Source organism: Desmodus rotundus, chromosome 13, assembly GCF_022682495.2.
Source record: "Desmodus rotundus isolate HL8 chromosome 13, HLdesRot8A.1, whole genome shotgun sequence".
In the NCBI taxonomy this organism is placed as follows: Eukaryota; Metazoa; Chordata; class Mammalia; order Chiroptera; family Phyllostomidae; genus Desmodus; species Desmodus rotundus.
In genome coordinates this window covers 13,204,071-13,231,191 of record NC_071399.1, presented here as the reverse complement: position 1 = coordinate 13,231,191, position 27,121 = coordinate 13,204,071, and the positions used below count along the sequence as shown (strand labels likewise).

Genomic DNA, 27,121 nt, shown 5'->3' with positions numbered 1-27,121 from the left:
GTTCCCCTGTCTTGGTGAGAAAATTACCCGCTCACATGCTCAAAGCAAAACTTTAATGCCATTTTTGACTCCTTCCTCCATCCCACTCCTGTGTGATCACCAAGTCCTGTTGATAAGGATGCTGCGTAGCTCTCGGATCTCTTTACTTCTCCTCTGGGTTCTGCTGCCTCTCAACCAACTTCTTTGTCTATTCTCTCCTCCAATCCACTCTCGACTGTCCAACTTGAGAGAGCTTTCTAAAACAAAAGTCCTTAGCCCTTAATATTTTAAATTAATTTTTTGTTTATTAAATAAATTTAACTTATTTTTGACAAGTGAAAATTTTAGATATTTAAGGAATACAATGTAATGTTTTCAGATATGTATATGTTGTGAAGTAATTACCACAGTGCAACTAATTAGCATGTCTGTCACCTCCCATAGTGACCTTTTTTAAATGCGCAAATACTAAAGAATACTATTCCATTAGCAAATTTCAAGTATGCAATGTCTGATTATTGTCATCATGCTGTACATTAAGTTTCCAGAACTGATCTACCTGATAACTGGAAGTTTGTATCCTGTGATCAATATCTCCCCTTTTGCCCCTCCCCCGCAGCTTTTTGGTAAACATCATTTTACTCTCTGTTGCTATGAATTTAACAATTATTTCTTTTTCTTTTTTTTTAGATTCCACACATAAATGAGATCATGCGATGTTCATCTTTCTGTGTCTTGCTCATTTCTCTTGTAATATTTTCCAAGTTCATTCATATTGTCACAAAGGTCAGGGTTTCTTTCTCCTTGAAGACTGAAAAATATTCCATTTTGTGTGGGTTTCTGTACATGCTGATTTCAAGCACAGTAGATTAATTTTTCTTCTTTTGACCTTAATGTAAATAGAACCATTCAGCAGACTGTGCATAAGTTTCTTTCCCTCACTTTGTATTTATGAGATTCCTCCCTCTTGTATTTATGAGATTCTTCCCTGTTGTCGCCTGTTAAAACTTAGAGGGCAGTTTAAGATCAAGTTCAGCCTTTGCTAGCGAGGGTGGTGGTGGGACCTGGTGTCTGGCTAGAGCAGAGCAGAGCAGTTATCGTTGTTATCATCCCATCCCCCTTTTTTTATCCTCTTGTAAAGGGAAACCAGGCTTTTCTTGGTGTTTTTTATTTTTATTTTTTGGCCCATATCCATTGGAATTCTCGGATTGCCAAGAATAGATGAGGCCCCCCCCCCCCAAAAAAAAAACCCACCCAGCAAACTCACTGCCATGGTATGTATGTTCAGGTCCCGAGGTCTGTAGCCTCTCCTCCTCCTTGATTCCACTTTTGCAAGCCTTCTTATGCTTATTTTTTATATGATGACCAAGGTTTTCAGCTGTCTGTAGTGGAGGAATTAGGGAAGAGCATGTCTATCGCATCTTATCTTTCTGGAGGTGGAAGTCTATTTTACCTTTGATATCTGCTCTGACATCATTAAGGAAAGTAAAATGAAATATTTTATGCATATAAGGTCAATTAACAATGAATGTATTTACCAAAACAAGGACTTTTAACCGAAGTTAATGTTAGCTACAATATAACCTCACGTGATTCTGTTTATACTAAATACAAACTGAAGGACTTGAACCCTGTGTAAATTTAAATTCCTATGTTTAATTGCAGAATCTTTTAGCTGAAAAAGTAGAACAACTGATGGAATGGAGTTCCAGGCGCTCAATCTTCCGAATGAATGGCGATAAGTTCCGAAAATTTATAAAGGCACCCCCTCGAAACTATTCTATGATTGTAATGTTCACGGCCCTTCAGCCTCAGCGGCAGTGCTCAGTGTGCAGGTAACCAATGCATTTAAAGTTTTTAAAAACTACTATCTCATGCTTACATATTTGTTTCATTAGATTTAATATCAATGTATACCATAGAATCAAAAAAATTATTCAACGTTGTAGTCACATATAACTATGAGCATTTAAAAGTGAGCTAAAAATCATTGTATTCTAGAAAATGATATTGAGAGGCCAATATTCTTTAATTGTGTAAAATATTTATTGACCAATTCCACATATAATCACGAAAAATATTTGTTACCTCTATGTCCTATACCAAGGAAAAAATGTGATAGAACTGCATTTGAATATTGCCTTGTAGCTCATCTAATTATATCTTGTAGACAGTGAAGGAGCCCCCTTAGACATAATCTGTTTTAACAGTTTAGTAGAGAGGATGTGCTTACTAGGAAGTCCATTTAGTTTTAGATCCCTTCAGTGATTAGAACTTGCTTCCTGTGAAGTAGAAGTAAACGATTCGGGAGCATGAAATAGTTTTTAGTAGGAGCATACTAAACAAAATTTTGGACAAGTAAAAGTATAATACATGTAGAATACATGCTGTTTTTGATTTAAACTTTTTAAAAAATGTTGAGATAATTGTAGGTTCGTGTGCAATTGTAAGAAATAATACAGACAAATCCTATACCTTGGACTTATTGTCCTACAATGGTAGCATCTTGTGTAACTGTAGTACAGTATTACAAGCACGGTGTTGGTAGTGCTGTCGTCAAAATACAGAACAGTTCCATCCCCATAAGAATCTTCCTTGTTGCCCTTTATCACCACCTCCCACATCCATTCCACTCCCCAGCTCCAGAATTAGTTCTCCATTCTGTATTTTGTCAAGTCTGTTAACGTAAATGGAATCATAACCGTGTAGGATCTTTGCAATTTGGCTTTTATTTACTTCTTATAATTCCCTCAAAATCCATCTAAGTAGTTGCATTTATCAACAATTTCTTCTTTTTTTATTACTGAGTAATATTCCGTAGCATGGATGTACGACAGTTGTTTTTTTTTAACCATCCATCTGTTAAAGTACATCAACATTATTTTTAGTTTTTGGCTATTACAAATTCAACTGCTACGGCATTTCTTGTACAGGTTTGTGTGTGAACTTAAGGTTTTGTTTCTCTGGGATAAACACAAGAGTGTGGTGCTTGGGTTGTATGGTGGTTGCATGTTCAACTCTATTAGAAACCGTCTACGTGTTTTCCAGAGTGGCTGTGTCATTCTGCATTGCCACCAGCAGTGTATAAGTGAGGTGATTTTTATGTGTCCTTACCAGCATTTGGTGGTGTTACTACTTTATTTTAGCCATTTTGATAGGGATGGAGTGCTAGTTCATTGTGGTTGTATTTTGCATTTCTCTTAATTGTGGGGGGGGCTCCGCCCTCAGAGCCCTCCCATCCCCCCGCATCCACCATGGATGAAAATAAGTCTACCAAGGCATGATCTGCTTGGGGAGGAAAGGTGGCTGATCTATCAAAGGAGAAGGGCCTTGAGCCTGTTCCTCAATGGGCTTTTATTTGGTTTAATTTGCATAGGGATACAGGGCATACATGTAAAGCTCATCAATCATTGTCAGGCAGAAATGATCAAATAATAGACAACATTCAAAGAACTCTGAGGGCTTATTTTGAGTCAGGGTCAGATAGCCAAAGGGCCATAAAACTTTGGGAAACAAACTCATTTTATCCTTGGACCCTTATCATTTAAATTGAGGGCATTCTTAGCAAAGGAGGTTTCACAGGATTTTATGCATTCTTTCTTAGGCCTGATGGCACCAGGGAACCACCCTTTCCAGCACAGGGCTGCACCCACCTCTGGCATGGTTTCAGGCTTAAGTCCAGCAGGGGAAGTATGGCAGCCAAGAGATTAGGAGATTTCTTGCAGACAGAATGAGGACTCAAGCTATGTCAAAGCCAAGGCGTGAGGGTCCATCACCCCTTTTTTCTATATCCCCCCAAGTCCTTCCCTGAGGGACCCTTTGTGACCATGCCTGTCTTAAGTTGTCCCTCCTTTGAGGAATCTTACCTGTCATTGGCTAACCAGTCATCTGCCCAGGGCCAAGCAGGGTGAAGTGAAAGGGGGCAGAGGCAGCGCCCCTACAAGGAAGATAAGCTTTGTTTCCTTAATGGCTTATGGTTCCAAGGTCTTCTTACTCAGACTTAGCCATGGGGGGTTACAGCTTCTGAAACCAGGCAGGGCAGTTCCCAACATCTAATGACTAATGGTATTGAAGATCTTTTTATGTGCTTATTTCTCTTGTTGAACACTGTTTCTTGTGCTTATTTGTCATTGCGTATCCTCTTCAGTAAAATATCTGTTCATGTCTTTTGCCAGTTACTAATTGGATTTTTTTACTGAGTTTTGAGAAGTTTTTATATATTGTAGATTCTAGTTCTTTGTCAGATATGTGGTTTTCAAATATTTTCTTCTAGTCTATGCCTTTGTTTTCATGCTCAAAATGGGGTCCTTTGAAGATTTTAATTTTTATGAGGTCCAATTTATCACTTTCTGCTTTTAAAATTCTCCCTTTTCTTGTCAGATTGAAGAAGTCTTTGCTTAGCTCTAGATCCCCAAATTACTTCCTATGTTTTTTTCTAAAAGTATTACATTTTCATTTTGATCTGATCTTGGGGAGAAAATGTTCAGTCTTTCATCAAGTATGAAATAACAGTAGGATTTTTATAAATGTCTTTTATTAAGCTGAGGAAGTTCTTTCTTCATAGTTTTCAGAGAGTTTTTATTCTGAATGGGTGTTGACTTTTGTCAGTTTTTTGTGTGTATTGATATGATTTTGCTGCTTTAGCTTGTTGATATGATGGATTACATTAAATGATTTTCAGATGTTGGGCCAGTCTTACAATATGGAATAAATTCTACTTAATTGTAGTATATTATTTGTTTTACATATTGCTGAATTCTATTTGCTAATATTTTACTGAAAATTGTGCATCTAAGTTTATGATACATATTGATCTTATCATTTTTATGTGTCTTTGTCTAGTTTTGGTACCCGAGTAATATTGGCCTCATAAAGTGAGTTGGCAAATGTTTCCTCCTCATTTATTTTTCTGGACGAGATTGTGAAAAATTAAATTTTAGAAGATTGTGCTACTACTGCTTTAAATGTTTGAAAGATTTCTCTAATAAAACCATTTGGGCCTGGAGATTTTTTCTCAGGAGATTTTAAATTACATATTCTACTTCTTCAGTGTTTTAAGCACATCTCAGCTTGTCTGTTTCTTCTTGGCTGACCACTTGACCACCATTTCTTTTCCAGAACAATTGCTTTTTTGTGTGATGGCTGCGCATCCATACTGTGCATGTCGCATATTTGTATGGAGACTTTATTTAGCTTTCTAAATCATTTTGAACTTCAGGGGGAACTGAAGTTTCAGTGACCTGGGTCAATGAAAAAAAAAAACAAACAGTTTTATTCATGCGAGCTTGCAGAAGGGAAATTTCAGTGTCTTGAAATTTTCAAGAAGGACCTTATCACAACCTAATAATGAGTATATATTGAGGCATGGCCAGAAGTGGGTAGAGAAGATGGTGGACAAAAGTATTTTGAAAAACAGCACTTCAGATGATGCTGGGTTCCCCTCCTACCAAGTGTGAGGACCAGTACTCAAGAGGGCATTCATTAAGACTGTTGTAGAATAGGGCTAGTGCATGTGGATAGGGGGTCCATGTGGCTTAAGGGGTGCTGTGAAGGCCTATGCAGGCAAAAATACCACCTTAATTGACATTTTGGTGTAAGAGTTCAGTTTCTCCTAGAAATACAGAATGTCTCTGGGCATGCCATAATACCATATGTATTTTAGGAAAATCATTTGCTTGCTCCAAAAAATGGAATACATTGATTTCCTATATTCACCACTACATGAAGAAATATATTTGTTTGATCATTGCATTTCTGGCAGGTATATCCTAAAAATACTTTATTATCAAAGTATTTATTTCACAGTTACATATAATTGTATGTATTCTGATAACATTAACCAAAATATACTATGATGAAGTCATACATCCTTTAGGTGATATGTTACTTAAAGCATTGTGTTGTTAAATAAATTGTTAAATGTGGACCCTTAATTTTTTAAATAACACTTAGCTCAAAATAACTTTTGTTTGTTATTATAGCCTATTTTGTAATAAAATTTACATTTTAGAATAGTTTTAGATTTATGAGAGAAATGATTGAAGTTATTAGAGAAACTTAACATAATTGGTGGATCGAGGTGGTCGTGGGTTGTTAAGAGAAAAGAGAAAGAACAGGTGAAGCTTCAGAAGTGAGTAAAAAATGTGGAGCAGCTATGTGGTTCCCATACCCGCACATGCTGATTAAATTGTTTTGGGATGGGCCCAAGGCCGTGACATTTACAAAACTGTGACCTAGGTAATTCTAGCATGAGACCAGTATGGAGAAAGGGAAGGTACGAAGCAGGTTCATGATTCATAGTTTTTATTTATTTTCCTTGAGGAGCAATTGGGATGGGAAGATTAGTTGGATGATCATATAGCATTGGGGATCCCTTTTGAGACTAAGAATTCCCAGCTTCCTAGTGAGGAATCTGTAGAATCAAGTCATTTTCTGCCCCCGTACTAAGCAGTTTAGGAGCAAGAACACACTCTCAGTGGTTAACATGTTTGGTTTATGGGGTAGGCAAATGTTTCAAGAGTGCCATTGAGAGAGCATGTTTGAAATGTGTGACCGTGGGCTCAGCGTTGGATAGGGGGCGAGAGGAAGCCAGGGAACAGCTGATAAACTAGGTGTGATATAATTATGCTATATTTTCACAGGAGCGAAGAACAGATTTTGTGTATAAGCAGGGTGGGCTTGAAAGTTAGAAGTTGTCATAAAGGGTTATTTGATAAATAATTACTGAAGTATAACCTAGATGATTGTTGATGTTGTGGAGAAGCTTGAGGAACCGTGAGGCAGTGGTAGTATCTAGATTAAATCACGTACATATGCTGAAATTACTCAGGATGATAACGAATTGGAGAGGAAGAAAATTAAGTGAGCCAGTAGAGGGATGCCATGGAGTTTGTTCGACGCGGATGACAAATTTGTATTACAGAGTAATATAAATTTCAAAGGAGGATTTGTTAAGTCATTGTGGACGAGCAGTCCACAATGACTTACTGTGACCTACTGTTACGGAACCCAGAGAATACTTTGATCTATATGATAGTGGGTGGAGTGGATCAAAAAGATCTCAGCTAAGAAAAGGTAAAGAGCGTTGGGAAAAATCATTGAGATTGTATTATTGCATTCTAAATTAAGCCTCAACGGTAGTTGTAGATTCACTGAGAAAGACGCCCTACCATAGCAGCCATCCATCTGTCCATGCATCCCTCCCTCCCTTCCTTTCTTCCTTTCTAAACCTGAATTAAATCCTAGGTCCTTCTGTGTCAGTGGTCTCTCGGGCCATTTTAAAATAAAAATGCTATAATTTTTATAATTCTGTAGAACCATTGTAAAGTTCATAGCTATACTTTTAAAATCTTAGTGCTTTTGTTTGTGAGGTTTTCTGCTTTTTCCTTTAAGACATTTTCTTCCAGAGTTAACTCACACTTAGATTTTTCCATTGCTTTTAGGTTGTTGATGAGCTATTGGCTTCCTTGTAAGCCCTCTTAGCAAATCATTTCAGTTCCTCCTTCACACAAACTTCAGAATTTAATTCTCACCTTCTTCAGTGCTAACATCATACTCCTGGGCCAAATAAAGCTGTTAATTAAGACTACTCGATACAATTCTCACTTCCCTCCCGTAAGTGTTAGCTCCAACTTCCTTTATCAAACTGTACTAAGGAGAATATTACCAATAATTGCCAAATCTTTTAGATGTATTGTGCCACAGTTACTCATCTTTTGCAGAAGTCACAGAAAATTCTAAGAACAAAATATCCTCTTCTGAGGTTATTACTCTGGATCAATAAATGTAAGAAAAAAAGTCCAGGTGAAAGAAAATAAAAAAGTACATGTACAATAAAGCAGGATGCGTGCATAACTGAAGTTTTGGTGAAGTCTTGGAGATTAACATATTATCAGACTTAAATGAAAAAAATTAGTAATTATACATGTAAAAGCATTTTAAAAGGGAGGGTGAATAAATTATTAGATTGACATATTACATGTTAACTGGCTAGCATCCTTCCTTCTCTAACTAAATAAAGTTATTGTTTACTATGCGTGAATATTGGGAGTTCTATGTTGTCATGCATATATTAATATATATGACACATATATGACATATATATATAAGCTCATGTCATTTTCACTATTATAAAGGTTAAGTCTGAAAAAATCCATTTTATAGATGAGAACATCAAAGCTGAGAGATTCTATGATTTATCCAAAGTCACAGCTAATACCCGTCAGGGCTGGGATTTGCGACTCCAGAGCTAATATAGTTTAATGCTTTTATTAAGTGTCCACATTCATCATTGCCTTTACCCTGTGAACTGTAATTTGCATTTTGCTTTTGCGTTTCTAATTAAGAGTATTAATCTTTTAGGGCAGGGATCCATCAGCCAGCATTTATTAAACTCATTAGATCATGAAAGGCTTTTATTCAGAGTAGCATCGCATAACAGGGACTGGTGAGTTGGAGATAGCTGGCCACAAAAACTGTGTGGAAAAGAGCTCATCAGCCTTTTGTTTCATTAAAGCAAGGTCATATTCTTATGAGATTAGATTTTAAAGTGAGCACATAAGGTGAAAATTGTGTATAGATAAAATTACCCTTGTACATCACTTAATGCTCTTGTAAGTGCTTGGTAAATGGTTTTGGGACTACAGCCCTTATCATTTCCTCTATTCCTTAGATAATATTTCTCTGTGGCCTTAATTATTGTCACCCTAGTAGGCCTGGCTCCGTGAACAAAAGGCTTCACTTCTGTCAAAGGCTGGCAAACTCCCATGGCATTCACACGTTCTTTGCCCGGCTTGGATGATACGTGGGACTGTTTCAGGCTTGACTGAATCCATGACCAGTTTAACATAAAGGATGCTCTAGGGTCATTGCTGAGCTCAGTGAAGTTTATTATTTTTTAAGTTGAAGGCATATGATATAACCTCACTGTATTAAATGTTTTCCTAGTCTCTTGCTGAGATTGGATAACCCCAAATCTTTCACTGCTATTAGGGTGATGATCACCACGTCTCTGTGTTGTTTAAGCCTGTCTTTCTTCCTTGGAATAAGTTATTGGGGAAGGTGACTGGATGGGAGGGGTACTTAGATCATGTGACTGTCCTGTTTCTCATTGCCATTTTAGCCAGGGATGGTAGCGTCCATTGATCATCTTTGCCTGAACTTAATATTGGTGATTGTGAATTGATGGTGTTTTAAAAATTCTGTCATCCCTTCTACATTAATTCCTTGAGTACTCAAAAGAGAAAAGTAAGGTAGGAAAAGGTAGGATGGGTATAGTATTTCAACTCAAAGATTTTTGTTTTATTTACTGATCTGTTATTATGATTATTCTTCATGGTTCAAGTCTCCCTTAATTTGACCTGTTACAACAAGCCTCCATTAGTTTTAACCAGATATTCCAAGCCAACTTTATAGTTTAACTGCAACAGTGACATCATAGTCTGGAAGGGTGTTGATGGTCTTAGGTGCCAGTAGTAGCCCTGACTGGAGATCATGGGCTAACATAAGCCAATTTGCTAAAAGTGGATGGGGACAATCCTTTAACTAATGTGGCCTCCTCCACAAAATAAATAGGCTGAGTTTTGGTAAGAGTCCCACGTCCAGTTTGCATTGTAGCTTCTGCTTAAAATCGTCTTCAGCCCGTGGTGGCAGATACCTCGCAGCGTCTGTGACGGTGGTGGAGTCGGGTAGCAGTGCCGGTGATCCGGGCAGTGCTGGCTCCCTCGGCAGCTGGATTCCCACTGCTCTCATCAGATGATGGGGCTTTGCTGTAGGCATCTACATCAGTGACCCACTAGTGACCACTTGGCAGGCATGATTATATTTCACAAAGGAGCAATGTCCTCAAAGAGGGGTACCTCTAACCTGCCAGACTGTTATATAGTCTTCCAAGTTGAAGTCCATATGAGGGGGGACCCCCCAAAAAACCCCAGAATTATATTCCCCTGCTAGGTGAGTACTTTAGGAACCCATCTGTATCAGTGCACCAGCTGGTGTTGTGAGAGGCTGCGTTTGGCTTCAGTGAATTTTTTTTTGAAGACTCTTTCTTTCAACGCATCTGCCCATTTCATGATGGGTGGTTTACAAGCACACCTACCCACACCACGCTGAGTGTTCGGTAGTTTTTGACCAAAAACGGCATGACCCCCATGCTCTTCCTCTGAATTTATCCGCTCTCACCCCAAGCGACTTGTTTTTTGTTTCCCCGGGTGAGAAAAGTCCTTAAAGGAAACATTTTGTCGATGTGGAAGAGGTGAAACAAAAAAATGGCAGAAGCACTAAAAGGCATGAAAATTCACTAGTTCATAAACTGTTCTGAGCAGTGGAAAAAATGTGTCGATAGGTGTATTGCATCAAATGGAGAGTATTTTGAAGGTGACTGAAGTTTAAACATGTAAGAATAAACACAATTTTTTATAAGTAAATTCTGTTTTGGGGGGGCATCTCCCCTTGTATAGTTAGGCGATTGTCAAAAGTCAATAAAACCGTAGAAAACTGTTTGCCAGAGGGAGTCACGGTCAGAAATCCGAGGGCTGCCTTGAGCTCTGCCCAGTGCACAAGTGCTGCCTCTGCCCTGACGTCACGCAGCGGTTGCTGAGGCCAAGGCGCCACAGCGCCCCATCAGACACCCTGAGATCTCAGCTCAGGAGAAGCAACGGGCCACCAGGCCTAGACATTTAGGATAACCTCTGTGAAGTGAGGGCCACACTGAGCCACTGGCTTTGTTTCAGTTCCTGATGGGGGATAAGTGTTCCCCCAAAGGCTTACTGTGTTTTTCTTTAATGTAAAACCGACAGGCTGCCCTGCCCAGGTCAGCTGCCTTCCTGAATGATACCACTTCCGTTAGCCAGTGAGGTCTGTTAGACCCTTCTCCCTTATCACCCACTCCTAAAATAGGGAAGTCAGGTATTTACTTGTGCTTGGTAGCCATGTGTCCAGAATTCAAATGACTGTTGATAAGTGGAAGACAACTCCTGTTCCTCTCCTATAATAGTTCCCAGTCAGCCACATAATCAGCCAAAAGACTGGTAGTTTGAATGGGTCCTTAGGCTTTTATGGCCCCGAAGGCAGGTCGTAGGCCACGGCCTGCCCAACCTGATCCTGACTCAAAGGACTCTGATTTATGAGTTGCTCTATGCACCTGTCGAAGAAGACCCCTCAAACCAGGGGATGCACCTACTTCGGTATTTGAAGAGCCCACCTAGGCCGCGGGCCTTCATTGTGGTGACGGAGACTGAAGAGAGAGCAGCTTTTCTCCGACTGCTGGAGACACTGAGCGTCCCGAGTGCACTCACAGAGCCTCGGCAGGTTTTATCTGCTGCTCTCGAGAAATTGACGCCAGCTTCATTTTCTTCCTTTGCATGTGATTTGCCTTTTTACCTAGAAGGCAACATGCATTTTTCATTAGAATCTAATAATTTTTCTGCACTGTGTCTCGGAGTTGACTCCTCTGGGTCACGTTCTCCAGATACAAGGTGGGGCCTTTTGATGTGTAGATACAGGTCTTGTTTTATTTCCAGAAAGTTTTCTCGGTGTGTCTGTTTCATTGTTCTGTTTTTCTGTTATGGGGTTCCAATTGTCCATGTGTTTAATCTTTCTTGTCTTTTATATCTATTACCCCTTCTGCCTTCTTTTAACTTTCATTTTCTTACCTGTTTTTAATTCCTTTTCTTAGTGTGCTTTATTACATTTTCAGTCATCTGTGTTCTTTGAGTACCTGTAACGCCGTGGCCACGTCTGCTGGCACTGGGTGTTTTGCTTTGTTTTGTTTCTTCCTTCTGTTGGTTTCCTGCGTCTCAACTTTCCCATGACATCTTTCTGTATATTACTTCTATTTTGATTTTTTTACTTTCTTGAGATATTTTATGTCTTCAAATGCTTGTTTAATTATACTTAATTCAAGTTGGAATATTCTGTTTTATTTTTCTTTTTTATGGTTGTATTTTAGGAAAATTTTTCATTAATTGAAGAATTTGGATTCTTTTATTTTCTTCTTGTAGTAGCTTTGTATGAATATTCCTGGTTATTTGCTGCTCTTTAATTTTTTTTTTTCTTCCCTAGAAAGACCAGAAATAGTAGTTTATATGTGGAGGTGTGGTTAGACTTTTAAGTAGCCTAGTAGTTTTTACATTTAAGTATCCTTTTCTGTTTATGAAGTGGAATAGGTTGAACACAGGAGGCCCTTTCCTTCCTTCCTTCCTTCCTTCCTTCCTTCCTTCCTTCCTTCCTTCCTTCCTTCCTCCTGGGAGTGTCTTTGATTCTGAGACAATTACATGTTTCGGTAGAGCCTGTACTTTCCATGACTTGTCTCTCCCCTTTCACTGTGCCACCAGGCCTCCAAGGCCTGCATTTCTGCCTCTTTAAGTCCCCTCCCTCTCCCTGCAAAGGCTGCTCTGTGTGTTCTGTGTACATCAGAGCCCCTTCTTTGTACTGGCCAGCAGCCACTGTTCTTACCACCTCGTCTCAGCCCTGTTCCCGGGATTTCCCAACTCAGGTGAGATCTTTTCTCTCTGAGGTGATTTCATTCCCCCTTGCATTCCACCTCGATGGGATTTCTCTTCTCCTCTTTTCCTTTTCCACAGTTCCCACCTTACTTTCTGTTCTTGCATGTGTTTCTGTGGTTACAGATGATAATTTTTCCACTTTTATATACTTTTACCTTCTGTATTACTGTTTTTATCCTAGTTATGTTATAGGCATCAACAGTTTTGTTTGTTCTTCTTGTAGCCTCGTTAGTTTTTAGAAACTATTAAGTTGTCATTGTTCTACAGAAACTCAGTAATTTTGGGGGTAGAGTTTTAGTCTTAGTAGGAAAATTTGGAGCCTGACCGTAAGTTAGAAAGTTCTTTGAAGGGAAACTGTTGGACCAGTATGAGGATAATGATGATGTGTAAGTGCTCGACCACATGCAGGTGAGGGCTCTGCAATTTCCAAGTACTTCCTAGGATTTCATTGAATGAAATGAATGTGAATACTACATATTGGAGAAAAACACATTGAAAAGTTCCTTATTACAGTTGCAGAAGTAAATAGGCTCGAACATAGCATTTTATTTTTTTAAACTTACATTATTCATAAAGGTTACAACTGAAACAATATAATTACTTTTGAATATAGAGTCTTGATAGCTATTCTCAAGCATTCAAACTGAAGATGAAAGTTTCTACATTTTACCTTGAAGCTAGGAATATTATTCATACAGATAAATATATGTTCACAAATTCCTATAACATTCATGTTATTTTTAAGCATTTGTCCTTGATTGCCCTAATTTTACAGTGCAGGGTGAGACAAAGTAGGTTTACAATCGTTCGTATGGAAAATAACATAATAATTTATAAGCAATAAAACAAGAATAAACTCTGTGCTCCACCTACTCACAACTGTGAGCCTGCATTTTCCCACCCTGTAGTGTTAGTCATTGGACATGTTAAGTAAGGGTTTGTGTTTATCATGGCCCCAGGTGTTCATCCCTAAATAATTTCTCTTAGATGCACAGGAGGCTGGGTCTCACAGGAATGAAGTCGTACATTCCAACACTCTGTCAGGTAAAACAGCTTCAGACTGGTCCCTTCTTTGTCTCTGAAGACAGTAAAACCTAGTGAGAACTTGCCTTGCTGCTTTTATTTATCAGACAACAGTGGCTGTAATGAAAGGGTGCAGAAACCAGTTACCATGCAGACCTGAGATCGCCCTCCTGAGAAGGGCGTGTACCTGATGCTTTTAACACCAAAAATCAGTGAGACTGGGATTGCTAGTGTTGCCAGGCCACGGAGGGAGAAATAAACTGAAGGTATCGGTGACTTTGCCAAGTTCATCCACTGAGTGTGGAGCCAGTGCACAGTCCAGATTTCAAATGCTGTCTCTATTCTTTCTACTTGGACAAAAGCTAATAAGCATAGTATGACATTTGGAAATTATATTGAGAGTTTTATGGTTATTTTTATATTTGTTTTATTTTACACCAAATTATTATACTTCTGTACCCTTCTTTCCTTTCTGAACATAGACTAGTGTGTGTAATTTGTAGGGGGCACACTGCAGAATCAGATGAAATTACTTTATCCAAGAAGCCTCTCCATTTTTTCCAGTATTCATTTATTCCAGCTATTTTCATACTTTTGTACGTGTCAAATTTACTTGGAAAGCTGATAAAACATATTCTCATCCGTAGAAGGGTCTGGCTAATTTAACATGATAATGTGTTTAGGAATTCGTATTTTAAAAAGATAACTCACTTTCAGTCCAATTCTGCATATAATGAACAAGCTTGTTTAGAAGTTGCCACTCCATCCTAACAACAAGCAAAATGTTGAACAGACTGAAAACCAACTGTTTCTGGACCCACAGAGATCCAGTTGGGAGAGGACGGTGAATACAGGCCATCACTCTTTACCAGAGCAGAGACACAGAAGCGGAAGCCGCTGTGGGAACCGGGGCTGGGGCGGGAAGCCCTGGACTGGCATCGATAAGCCACTGGAAGCTCTGTGTGGACAGCTGTGAGAGCTAAACCCTTCAGGGCGGTCCACTCATGGGGAGCCCCTCCCTATAGAATTGTAAAATGTACTCCAGGGGCTCGACCGGATTCCAGCAGCAGATGGCAGAGAAAAGTCCTTGAGGGGGAAAGGAATCATTTTGAAATGCAGCGGAGCACTGTTCCTTTTTAAAATATTTATTTATTTCTAGAGAGAGGGGCAAGGAGGGAGAAAGACAGGGAGAGAAACATCGATGTGGGGTTGCCTCTCGCGCACCCCCTACCAGGGACCTGGCCCTCAACCCGGCATGTGCCCTGACTGGGAATCGAAGCAGTGACCCTTTGGCTCTCAGGCTGGCACTCAGTCCACTGAGCCACACCAGCCATGGCCAGAGCACTGTTCTTAAGAAGGCTTGCCTTCTGGGCAAATAGTTACCCAGACCCCGGTATGCTGAGGAATTAATCAGAGCCCGGCCGGCTGGGGAAGGAAAATACTTAACTCCACCTGACTCAGCACTCTGCAGGGGAAAGGACGTACCCACTCCAGCCTACTCCAGCCATCCTGTCCCACCTAAGAGAGGGGGGGGAAAAGTGAGAAACAATTGTGAAGTTCACTGTCCCCAGGCATAGGCTCACCAGAAGACTGAGACCTAAACCCAGAATGGTGGAACGCTGCTCCTTTCCCTGTCTCACCACTCCATCACTAATGGCCTGTTTATAGCAGTCTCTTTCCCCTGAAATATCATGTTGGCAAAAAAAAAAAAAAAAGGTACAAGACTTATCAAAAGGCAAAAATGCATACAATCTGAAGAGACAGAGCAAGCATTAGAACCAGACACAACAGGGAGGTTAGAATTATTAGAACAGGAATTTGAAATAACTATGATTAATATACTAAGGGCTCTAATGGGTAAAGTAAACAGCATTCAAGGATGGGGGGCAATATAAGCAGAGAGAGGGAAGTCCTAAGAAAGAACCAAAAAAATGCTAAAGATAAAGAACTGTAACAGAAAAGAATGCCTTTGAAGAACTTATTAGTAGGTGAGCATGGCTGGGGAAGGAATCTCTGAGCTAGGGGATTTATCAGGAGAATCCTTGAAAATTGAAAACAAAGAGAACAAAGACTGGAAAAACAACCATATCCAACGGCTGCAGGACAGAAGGAGAAGAGAGCAACAGAATAAAAACATTTGAATCAATAATGACCGAGACTTTCCCCAAATAATGTCAGATGTCAGACACCAAATCACAGACTGCGAAAGCTCAGAGAACACCAAGCAGGATAAATGCCAAACCAACCAACCAACACACACTAAAATATAAAAATACAGTAAAAGAATAAAATAGAGTTAATAAAACAGTACTGTTTACATCAGAACCTCTAAAAATGAAATACTAAGGTGTAACTCTAACATGATATGTAAAAGATTCATATTAGGAAAAAAACTACAAAACCAGTGAATAAAATCAAAGAACTAAGTAAATGGAGAGTTACTCCATGTTCAATATCGCCAAGATGTCAGTTCTTCCCAACTTGGTCTGTAGATTCAGTGCTGTCCCAGTCAAAATCCCAGCCAGCTATGGATTTTTAGGGATGCAGACAGACTGTCGGAAGTTTATGGACGGAGGCAAAGTGCCCAGCATAGCCAACACAATACTGAAGGAGGAGAACCAAGTTGGAGAAGTAACGCTACCTGACTTCAAGAATCACTATAAAGCTGTAGTAATCAAGAGAGTGGCATTCTTGAAACAGTAGATGAATGAATCAATGGAACAGGATAGAGCCCAGAAATAGACCTCCGTGAATATAGTCAGCTGGTCTTTGAGGAAGAAGCAAGGGCAACGCAATGGGCACAAAGGTAGTCTCTTCAACAGGTGATGAAACATCTAGACACCCATATACCAAAAAATGAGCCTTACACCTTTCACAAAAGTTAAGTCAAAAGAGATCATAGACCTAATATAAAATGCAAAACTCTAAAATGCCTAGAAGGTAACAAAGGAGGAAACCTACATGGCCTTGGCCATGATGGTGCCTTTCTCGATACAACAACAGACAAAAAACCCCCACAATCCTTGAAAGAAATCACTGATAAGCTGGACTTCATTTAAGGAAAACTTTCTGCCCTGCAAAAGACAGTCATAAGAGAATTAAAAGCCACAGACTGGGAGAATATATTTGCAAAGGACACACCTGATAAAGGGCCATTATCCAGAATATACAAAGAACTCTTCAAACTCAACAATAAGAACACCAACAACCCAATTTCAAAAAATTACCAAAGACCTTAACAGTCACCTCTCCAAAGAAGATACAAAAGTGGAAAATCAGCATATGAAAAATGCTCTACATTGTATGTCATCAGGGAGATAGAAATGACAGTGACAGTGAGAAACCACTACACAGCCAACAGCACCAAATCCAGACAGGGGTGTGGGCAGCAGGCACCTTCACACTCGCTGGTGGGAATGTAGGATGGTGAAGCCTCTTTGGGAGACGCTTTCTCACAAAACTAAACATACTCTTGCCATATGATCTAGCAATCATTCATCTCGTTATTTATCCACAGAAACTGAAAACTTGTGTCCATACAATAACTGCACACACATTTTCAGAGCCGTTTTACTCATAATTGGCAACAACTCCAAAGCAACCAAGATGACTTCAGTAGGTGAAGAGGTAAACTCCGGTGCATCAAACCAAGGGAATATTATTTGGTGCTAAAAGGAAATGAGTATCAAACCATGAAAAGACATGGGAGAACATTAAGTGCATATTACTAAGTGAAATGGCTACATATTACACAATTTCAGCTGTATGACATTCCAAAAAAGTAGAACTACAGAGACAATAGCGATCATTGGTTGTCAGGAGTCAGTGGTGGGAGATTAATAGCAGAGGATTTTTAGGGCAGTGAAAATACTCCGTAGACCTTATAATGGTGGACGTGTGTCATTATAATCTTGTACAAACCAGAGAACCTGCACCAAGAGTGAACTCCAAGGTAAACTCTGGGCTTTGGGTGATGCGAGGTGTCAGTGGAAGTCCACCCCGGTAAAGAAATGCCTCTTTTCTGGTGAGCAGTGTGGATAAGGGGAGAGGCTGTGCATGAGAGGGGATGGGGTATACGGGGAATCTGTTCCTTCCTCTCATTCTGTCGTAAACCTAAAACTGTTGTAAAAGCTGAGGTCCTAAATTAAAAGTATCCCAGAAGATTTTCGGTGCAAGTGATCTGGGGAGAACGCTTTGATAATTGTGTTTGTGTTCACATCTTTGTGTATCACTGTAGGTGGTGTTAAAACCTCTCTTACTGTCTGAGCTTGAATTCTGCTCTCTCCAGTAATCACTGGCCACAGGGTAGAGACAAGTCGATGAACTTCTGGGCTCATGTGAAACAGACGGAACTAGTTCCTGTTGTACGTGGCTCTGTGAACGTTAAATGACGTACGTGTAGGTTAAAGGGTTCTTGGCCCATGGTGAGTGAACGTCAGTAAGTGTTATGATGATGGTGATGCTTTCGGTTAAATGGGCAATATCTAATCTCCATCTCATGGGACACAGTTTCTAAATCTTATGTCTACAACAAAGTTCTCTACAGGCTCTTTACCACGGAAGCTAACACATAGAATTGTCGAGTAATCCTGCCGAATTTAAGGTATGAGTTAATGCTTTCCTAATTTCAACTTGTCAGGTTTTGTGATAAATGCATTAATTCATTTATTTAACAAATATTTTTGAATATCATGATCATTCCTGGGCATAGTATCTTCAACAAGATGTACGTTGTTTTAAACTTGTTCATTTGTTGTTTTGTTGTTATTAACATTATAAATGTTTCCCTAATGGACTGATGTATCTTAAGGCAAGGGCCTGTGTCTTTTTGCTCACTCTCAGCCTTTCCAAATACTGTATCTATTTATCCATTCATTCGCCTCTTAATGCTTTATTGTTAGCTCCACAAATAGTCATCAGATACATGTCGTAATCCTTATATTTATTGTATATACATAGTAGATGAGAATATTTGCCAACTGAACAGTGGATGAGTTTGTTTTCTACACTGTATGTCAGTCTTCTCAGCGTACAACCTTTAAGCTTTTGTACATTGGTGATTCCATGCTTTTTAAGGGAACAAAAATCTATTGACTCATGAACTGAGTTGAAACAATGCATGTTTTATACAATTTAGTATCTCTTGTATTCATATCCATTTTTTCCTTTAAGGTAGTATTTGAGTCACATATTTTATGTTAGAGTTGTTTTCCCAGGAAGGGTATCTGCTTAGGTCTGATAAAGGAAAATATAGATGCATAGGAAATACAGAGCATTATGAGTACAACCTCTTTATCTTACCAAGTAGTGAATTATGCAGAGTCAGTTATAGCGTGGTAGTGAGCCGTTGCCTTCTCTGCTCTTCAGAGGCAGTGGGTCTGTTTTTATATTTCATTGTATTCAGTCGGGTCCTGGGTGAGTGTAGCACAGCCGGAGAGAGAGCACTCTCTGAGCACAATCTTCCTTTGGGTTCTGTTAGCAGTCTGTTTGTTTTTTTCTCTTCAGAACCATAAGTAATAGCTGGTTCTGCTCATTCTAGATCTTTCTCTCTATATATAAATATCACTATCTACAGAAATTGATTAATTTGGGGTTTCATGAAGACATACTTTGGAATTGTGATGCAATATAGCAGGTTGGCCAAAACGTTCATTCATTTTTTTAATAGGGCTGCTCTAGTTGTCTTTAAGATGTTTTCATAAGATGGCTTAATTGTCTTTAATTTCATTTGAAACAATTTTGTTAGATTGTATTGTGACAGCTATCATATCACTGTGCATTTAAAGAAACATCAAAATTGGTGAATTTTTGTGTAGTCATATTAATATTGAAGATGGAGGAAAATAAACAATTTTTGGCATATTATGCTTTATTATTTCAAGAAAGGTAAAAATACAACTAAAATGCAAAAAAAAATGATTTGTGCATTGTATAGAGAAGGTACTGTGACTGATCAAATGTGTCAAGAGTGGTTTGTGAAGTTTCATGCTAGAAATTTCTCACTGGATGATGCTTCACCAGCAGCGATCAGATCAAGACATTCATTGAGAACAAGCAACGTTATACCACTCGAGAGATAGCCAACACACTCGGAATGTCCAGATCAAGCACTGGGAATCATTTGCACCGTCTTGGTTATGGTGATCGCTTTGATGTTTGGGTTCCACATAAGTTAAGCAAGAAATAAACCTTCCTGACTATATTACTGCATGTGATTCTCTACTTAAACGTAATGAAAACATTCTGTTTTTAAAACCATTGTGACGGGTGATGACAATTGGATACTTCACAATAATGTGGAACAGAAGAGTTTGGGGGACAGTGAGATGAACCACCACCAACCATACCAGTCCGGTCTTCATCCAAAGAAGGTGATGTGTATAAGATGGAAGGGAGTCCTCTATCAAGGGCTCCTTCTGGAAAAGCAACCAATTAATTCCAACGAGTACTGTTTCCAATTAGAGCAACTGAAAGCAGCACTTACTGAAAAGCACCCAGAATCAGTCAACAGAAAATGCACAATCTTCCATCAGGATAATGCAAGACTGCATGTTTCTTTGATGACCAGGCAAAAACTGTTGCAGCTTGGCTGGGAAATTCTGATTCATCTACAGTATTCACCAGGCATTGCATCTTCACATTTCCATTTATTTCAGTCTTTACAAAATTCTTTTGTTGGAAACAATTTCAATTCCCTAGAAGACTGCAAAAGGCACCTGGAACAGATGCCTTTGCTCAGAAAGATAAAAAGTTTTGGGCAGATGGAATTACGAAGTTGCATGAAATGTGGCAGAAGGTAGTGGAACAAAATGGTGAATATGTTTTTCAATAAAGGTTTGGTGAAAATAAAAAAAAGTCTTTTTTGTACTTAAAAGCCGAACAAACTTTATGAGTATAAAAAGCATACTTTGGAATTTTGGTATAAATCTGTTACTTGATAGGAGTTTGATTAACATTAAAAGGTAAACTATAGTTCTTAAAAATCTCTTCAAGGGCATTAAAGATAAAAATCACATTCTTCATGAGAATATATTAAATATATACAACTACAAATGAGTTAATCCCTTTTAGTTTCACATAACCTTTAAAAATGATTATAATATAAAAGTTATAGCATTTGGATTAAGTGGTATTTTTTTCTTGTCCCCATAATAAAAAATGGGAAGATTTAATGGAACAGAGGTAGCAGGGCTGTGCCTGCAGTTACTGCCTAAGCCTCCCTGGATGTTCCGGTGCAACTTGACTGCCCTCTGCAGGCTGCAGGTGAACATGTTAGAACAGTTCCAAAGGTCAGGAAATGAGGCCTCTCATATTCTCGTGAACTGCCGAAACAGAAAATGATTTTTTTCGTAAACAATGCTGGAAAATTACTTATTTGGCTGAAATATTTGGAGCATTTGTGGTTTTCAGATTTCAATTTTATTGTAGATGGCGGTGAAGTCTGAAGTGATATCTTTGCTCATTGGTCCAAGCTGACATAGACCTGTGCAAGGATCCCGTGAACTTCCTGTTTGTCACTCGTTAGGATTCTTCTATCGCCTGTTAGCCATTAAGAAGCAGGACCCAGAGAGGATAAGGATAATGGGGTTAACTTTAGAGAGCAGAGTTTATGTTACTGGGGCACATCCTTTCTAATGGGTCTTTCTTTGATACTCTAAGTAGATGTCATCAACGTTGGAATTTGTATTTCTCAGGCTCACTGAGTTATTTTTAATGACAAACAAGTCTGTTCAGTGATCCTATTGCTAGTGAATTGCATCCGTACGGAAGAAAGCCCCCACTTACCTTGTCGGTATTAAATTTTCTCTATGTATTTTATTTGTGTTGAAAAGTAATTTGCTTGGCTCCCCTGAAATTCTCTATTTCAGCTAAATGCATTCCTAAGTAGAAGAAACTTGTGTAAAAAATTTTGCTCGTTAATTTAGTCCTCTAGATTCTAAAGCAGAGTATGTAAGAAATAGGTTGTATTGTCATTTATAGTCTATTTAAATACCTTCCTGTGTCTTCACAAGTAGACCATTATAGTAACATTCTAAGTCGTTTGCAAACATTTATTTTCTCTCCCTCCAATATATTATACACTCTGTTGCCAGATATGGCTTTCTTAATTAGCATTTTGCATAATTCATTTTCTTCAAAACACTCATCATTTTTCAGTTTGCAGAATAAAGTCAAGGTCCTTTTTATCTTTCTACCAGAAGAAAGTTTCCAGTCCCTTATTTTTTTAACATGAAACTTATATTCTATTATTTGAGCGCATAATACATATTTCAGACTTGGTAGTCTTTGTTTATCCTGATTTTTTTACTTGAATATTCTCTTTCTGTCCTTTCTTGCTTACAATTTTAGTCCTTTCATTGTTTTCTGAGTGTTTTTACGTTTTACATTCGTACATTACCCAGCTGCCCAGTGCACTGCCATCTCATCCTCCTGCATATGCCACGTAGTCCCCGTGGGCTGTGATCTTGTTGTAGTACCTGTGTTGTATTTATGTGTTAGTGTGTGTCTGTTCCTCTCTCTAACAAGCATCTTAAAGGTGGAGACGTGAGGTATGCGTTCTTACTATTGCAGCACATATGAAAATGCTGAATGAATATTGATTAAGATCTAGATTCTGCTTTTGCATATGAAGTTGACATTAAGAACATGATGTTAGATGATGCTTTAGTCATTTCGACCTTTCATGTCATGATCACTATTTCTTTGACAAAGAGCATTCATTTGTGATGTTGCTTAGACGTAGAGTGTTTACTTTTTTGCTTCCTAAGATCACCAAAAAAGTAAAGCAAGTGACAAGAGACACTATCCAGGGACTTAAGTACAACCAAGTGAGCTTTTAGTCACACTCTCCAGAGTTCTGAGTCTCTAATTCAGTGACATTCAGCCTAGGGTGTAAATGATATATCAACTATTTAGGAAAGTATGTTATTCATCACCACCATCACCAAACCGCTATCAAATGCCTCTTCTGTGCCGGGTCCGAGCCACTGAACAGTCGGTGTGTAAAGGCAGACTGCAAGAACAGTACAGATGCGAGCCTAAGCTGAGCAGCCCCGCACAGTGAGGGGGTTTCACGCCAGGTATTTGCCTCAACAAGTACGGTGGGTACAGACATTTGAATGACTTCTGAAGGAGAGGCAGTTTTTCAGCAAGCTTTTGAAAGGAGGGAGGACATTTTAAGGAAAGAATTTAATGCTTAAAGAAGGAACATGGGATGTCAAAAAGCAGAGGCCCTTCTAGTATGGTTTGTTCATAGATACGTAAATAGTAGATACAAGTTGTGGCCAGGGAAGGGAGGATCTTGTCTTCTATTCTGCCCATTGTCTTTGTGATACCAGCGTTGGGAAACTTTTAAGGATTTTGGAACAGAGGATAAAGTGATTGTTGGGAAGTTAAGCTGAAAAAGTGGATGATATGGAGTACGGAGTTTAAAGGCAAAATGAATTCATTCTCTTTGACTCATCAATATGCTTTTTTTAAATAGTTCATTTAAAAAATTTTTTTCCATTACCGTTTATCCCCCCATAGCCTCTTCCACCTCCAGCCATCTCACCTTCTCTGCAATCACCACACTGTTGTCTGTGTCCATGAGTTTTTCCTTTTTTGCTCCACCCCACCAGAGCTGTCAGCTTGTTCTCTATGAGTCTGTCTCTATTTTGCCTCTTAGTTCAGTTTGTTCATTAGATTCCACATGAGTGAAATCACATGGTACTTGTCTTTCTCTGACTGGCTCATTTCACTTAGTGCAATGTTCTCCAGGTCCATCCACGCTGTCACAAGGGGTAAAATTTTCTTCTTCACTTTTTATGGCCAAGTAGTATTCCATTGGGAAAATGTACCATAGCTATTTTATCCACTCATCTACTGATACACACTTGGGCTGTTTCCAGATCTTGGCGATCATAAATAACACTGCAATGAACACAGGAGTACATATATTCTTTCAAACTAGTGTCTTGAGGTTTTTGGTGAGAAGGTATATTGGTGGGGCCACTGTGGAAAGCAGTATGGAATTACTTCAAAAAACTAAAAATGGAACTGCCTTGTGACCCACCAATTCCACTGCTGGGAATTTATCCAAAGAAAATCAATACTCTTTATCACACTGTATTATTTTCTTCAGAGTACTTACCTGAAATTTTGTGTTTACTTGTGTGAGGCCTCTCTTTCTTGCTGACATTTTTTCTCCTTGAGATCAGGGACTTTGCACATAATGTTCACACCTGCACTACTTGACACATTGTTGGCACTAATGTATATTTGGGGAGTGAATTAATGAGTGTATGAATGTATACTTACGAGGGAGTAGTAGGTCTGTGCTGGGTTCTAACATATAAGAGAAAGAAATTCAACATTATCTCTGCTGCCATTCCATTAGATACTATATATATATGGTGAATCCTAAAATTTGATTCTTTTCTTCATGTATACTTTTCCAGTTGAGGCATTTTTATTTCTTAAAACATCCTCACAAAAAAATGCCAGTTTTTGATGATTTGCTATTTTCCTAGGTTACACTTAAAAAGTTAAAAAAAATTGTGTAAAAAATTTTTATGTAAAATATTCTTATGTGTAAAAATACACCATTTTCTTCATTGTCATGCCCTGCTGTAAACACTCTTCAAGGCGGCCTTGGTCTCTAAGGTGCATTAGTATGGCCAGGTGCTCAGACCTACCCGGTGGTCGGCGCCCATTCGCTTAGGCAGTTGTTAACACCTTTTCTCTTTGAAAACCGCCGTCTGGAGTCCCTACCAGTAAGACTGCGTTCCGTGTGACAGAAAATCAGGTCCGACCTCAGGGCTGCTGGTGCTTTGAGCTCTGTTTCGATCTTAGTGTGGGAAGAGGAGCAGTGAGGCCGGTGTCCCCAGGGGGGGGGGGGGGGCGGTGTACGCTGTGCAGGCCGGGTGTGTTCATTCATTCATTCCCTGGGCCGGGGTAGTCTGGTCCATCCCGCAGCCTCTCAGCGCTCCGCATCTGCCCTTCTGCCCCTCTCCAGGCTCCCACGCCTGCTGGTCCTGCTCTCTGAAAGGGTCCTTCTCGAGCTCTTTTCAGGGACTGGGGGGTTCTCTCTCCCCCTGGGATGCAAGCTGTATGGACTTTCACTTCATCTGAGGAACCATGACCCTGCCATCTAAGGAGATCCACCTTATTTTCTGTGATACCATCCCCTGTATTTGCTTCCTCAGTGTATATTTTAGCTTTTAATTACTTGTATGTATTATTTGGTTATTTGTTATGTCTTCCACTAAAAAACCAACTCCTTAAGAGCAGAGACCTTAGAGGTTAGCTCTTTTCTTACTATTAGCTGCTCAGTAAATACTTTTTCAGTGAATTATAATGAATTAAATCTTATTTAACCACCACCACCTTTAAAGGTTTGCAGCTATTTTTATTGAGCATATTCTAAAAATACACTATATAACTCTCTGCCAACCAAGCACAGTGGTCCCGGGCTCATCCTCACAGTGATCGGTTTTCACACTATGCTCTAATAAAACAAAGTGCTCAGGTCTTTATGCGAAATGACCTCATATTACGGCCCTGTTCATATTTAGCCCTTTTTAATATCTGTATTTTAATCAGCAGTGTTATGTGCTCCTTGCTAATTAAAAAAGGGCCCACAATGAACAACTACATTGCGAAGCCCTTGCCCTCGATCTTGGCCACGGCCGCCACTGTTACCCCTTTGCATTGTCTTCTTCCGGTGAAGTTTCATATCTCTAAGTGTTATTCTCATACCACTGTCTCATACATACTCATATTCATTTCATACATGCAAAGACTTGATCTTTACATTTCTTAATAGGTGAGGATTTCACTCATCTCAACCCTTTTTTATAGCTTTTTAGTTTTTCTTTTGTTATTATAACAGTAAATAGCATCCTTCTGTTTCTTGTCCATTAACTGTAAACTATATGTGTTGATTTTCTAATTGGTGAGGTGAAGAATAGCAAGTACACCCATCCCCATCACCTCTCCTTTGTCCGCTTTGCCTGCCAAGTCCTGCTCACGGTGCTTCTTTATGGTGACCGTTGATGGCATTTCCATTCTCTGCTGTAACTGCCATTGCATCTGTGTTCCCATTAGGTTAATTTAGAATGAGGAATGGTAGTAAGCAGTATTTTTATTATTTCTACATAAATAGCATTGACTGCAAAGTAGTAGGTTGTGATTGTTTTTCTTCTACAGTGCCATTGTTTATGATCTCCGTCCCACTCAAAAGAAAATGTTCAAAATCACTAATCTTCATCTTCAATTAATGAAAATAATGTACATTTTAATTTGCTTCATATTTAGACCTTGCATTTTATGTTGATTTCCTAGTTTTTCTTGTTGTGGGACCAGATGTCTTACTTGCTATAGTCTTAAAGTTTTCCAGCTCCTTCTGATTAGAGTGATTGCTTAGAATCTATTCTCTTCATCTCAAAGCCCAAATGAAGTCCTGTCCTAACTTGTACTTCATAGCTTCATAGTTGGATCACAGCTTTCTTAAAACATCTTCCACCCTTCTTGCCTTACCATACTTCTGGTTGCCCTTTCCCCTGTCTTCCAGAGCTTCTATCATAGTCTCAGGTTTTCTTATATTTTTATTCACATTACCTTTTTACCTATCAATTATATCCTAAGGTAATCTCAGATTCCTATGTTTCTTAGAAAATACTTATTTCAAACTGGATTGTCTTAGTATAGAATTCTAGATGGAAAATTACGTGCCTTCAAAACTGTGAAGGAACTGTTCTGTTATCTGTTGCTACTGATCAGTCTAGTCCCATTCCATTGTCAGCCTTTGTTATGTATTTTTTTTTCCTTGAAGACTTTTAGGATCTTCTTACGCATAATGTTTTGAAATATTATAATACATCTAGGTGTTGATTTTTTCTTATTCCTTTTATTGAGAACTTGGAAAATAATTTTATTTTGAAGACTTAGACTCCTTGAATTGTGTTGTCTCCAGAAATATTTCCTTCATTTTGTCTCTCTTCTCTCTCTGGGTCTCCTTCTGTTTGAAAATTTCATGTATTGGGTTAAATCTCCAGGTCCCTTTTTCTCCCTTACCACCAACATAGTCCTCCTGTATCATTTTTTGTTCTGTGAATTTTACTGAACTCTATCTTCTGATATTGATATAATCCAAACACTTGTATTTAAAATTCGTAAGTGCTCTCTTTTATTTTCTCTGTTCCCGTTTTGCATGACATTGTTCTCTGTGTGTGTGTGGGTGACTACATGTGGGAGAAACAGCACTCCGCACGCTCTCGCCGCTTTGCCCAGGATGCGGAGTGTCGTGTGTGCAAGGACAAGCCGTAAGTGGCGAGGTCATGTCCCCCACTGAACACGGCACACGTTTGGTATCAGTCACTCTACCAACGGGAAGTCCCTCAAACTCAGTGTTCCTTTCTGGTAACACAGTCAGTGGTGTGCGCAGGCAGCCGCAGAGGACCTTCTGTATCACCCTGTGAGACTTGGGGGTCTGGGGGTCGGTGCCAACGAACAGGAAGCCACAATGTCCTTTGTCTCTGACCCAGGACTCTCCGGTCTTCTGCCAGCATCCATGAAACAGTACCGGGCTCACTTGTTCACAAGATAAACTCTCAGACCCAGCATCTTTGCTGCCT

General features: G+C 39.2%; 1 protein-coding gene across 1 annotated transcript in view; it reads left to right on the top strand.

The window, feature by feature from the left end:
* Window positions 1-27,121, top strand: part of TUSC3 (tumor suppressor candidate 3) — a 115,252-nt gene that overhangs the window by 25,768 nt on the left and 62,363 nt on the right. Inside the window, exon 2 of the mRNA XM_024562657.4 lies at window positions 1,645-1,814. Coding sequence (XP_024418425.2) covers window positions 1,645-1,814 — 170 coding nt within the window. The remainder of the gene's footprint in view (window positions 1-1,644; window positions 1,815-27,121) is intronic.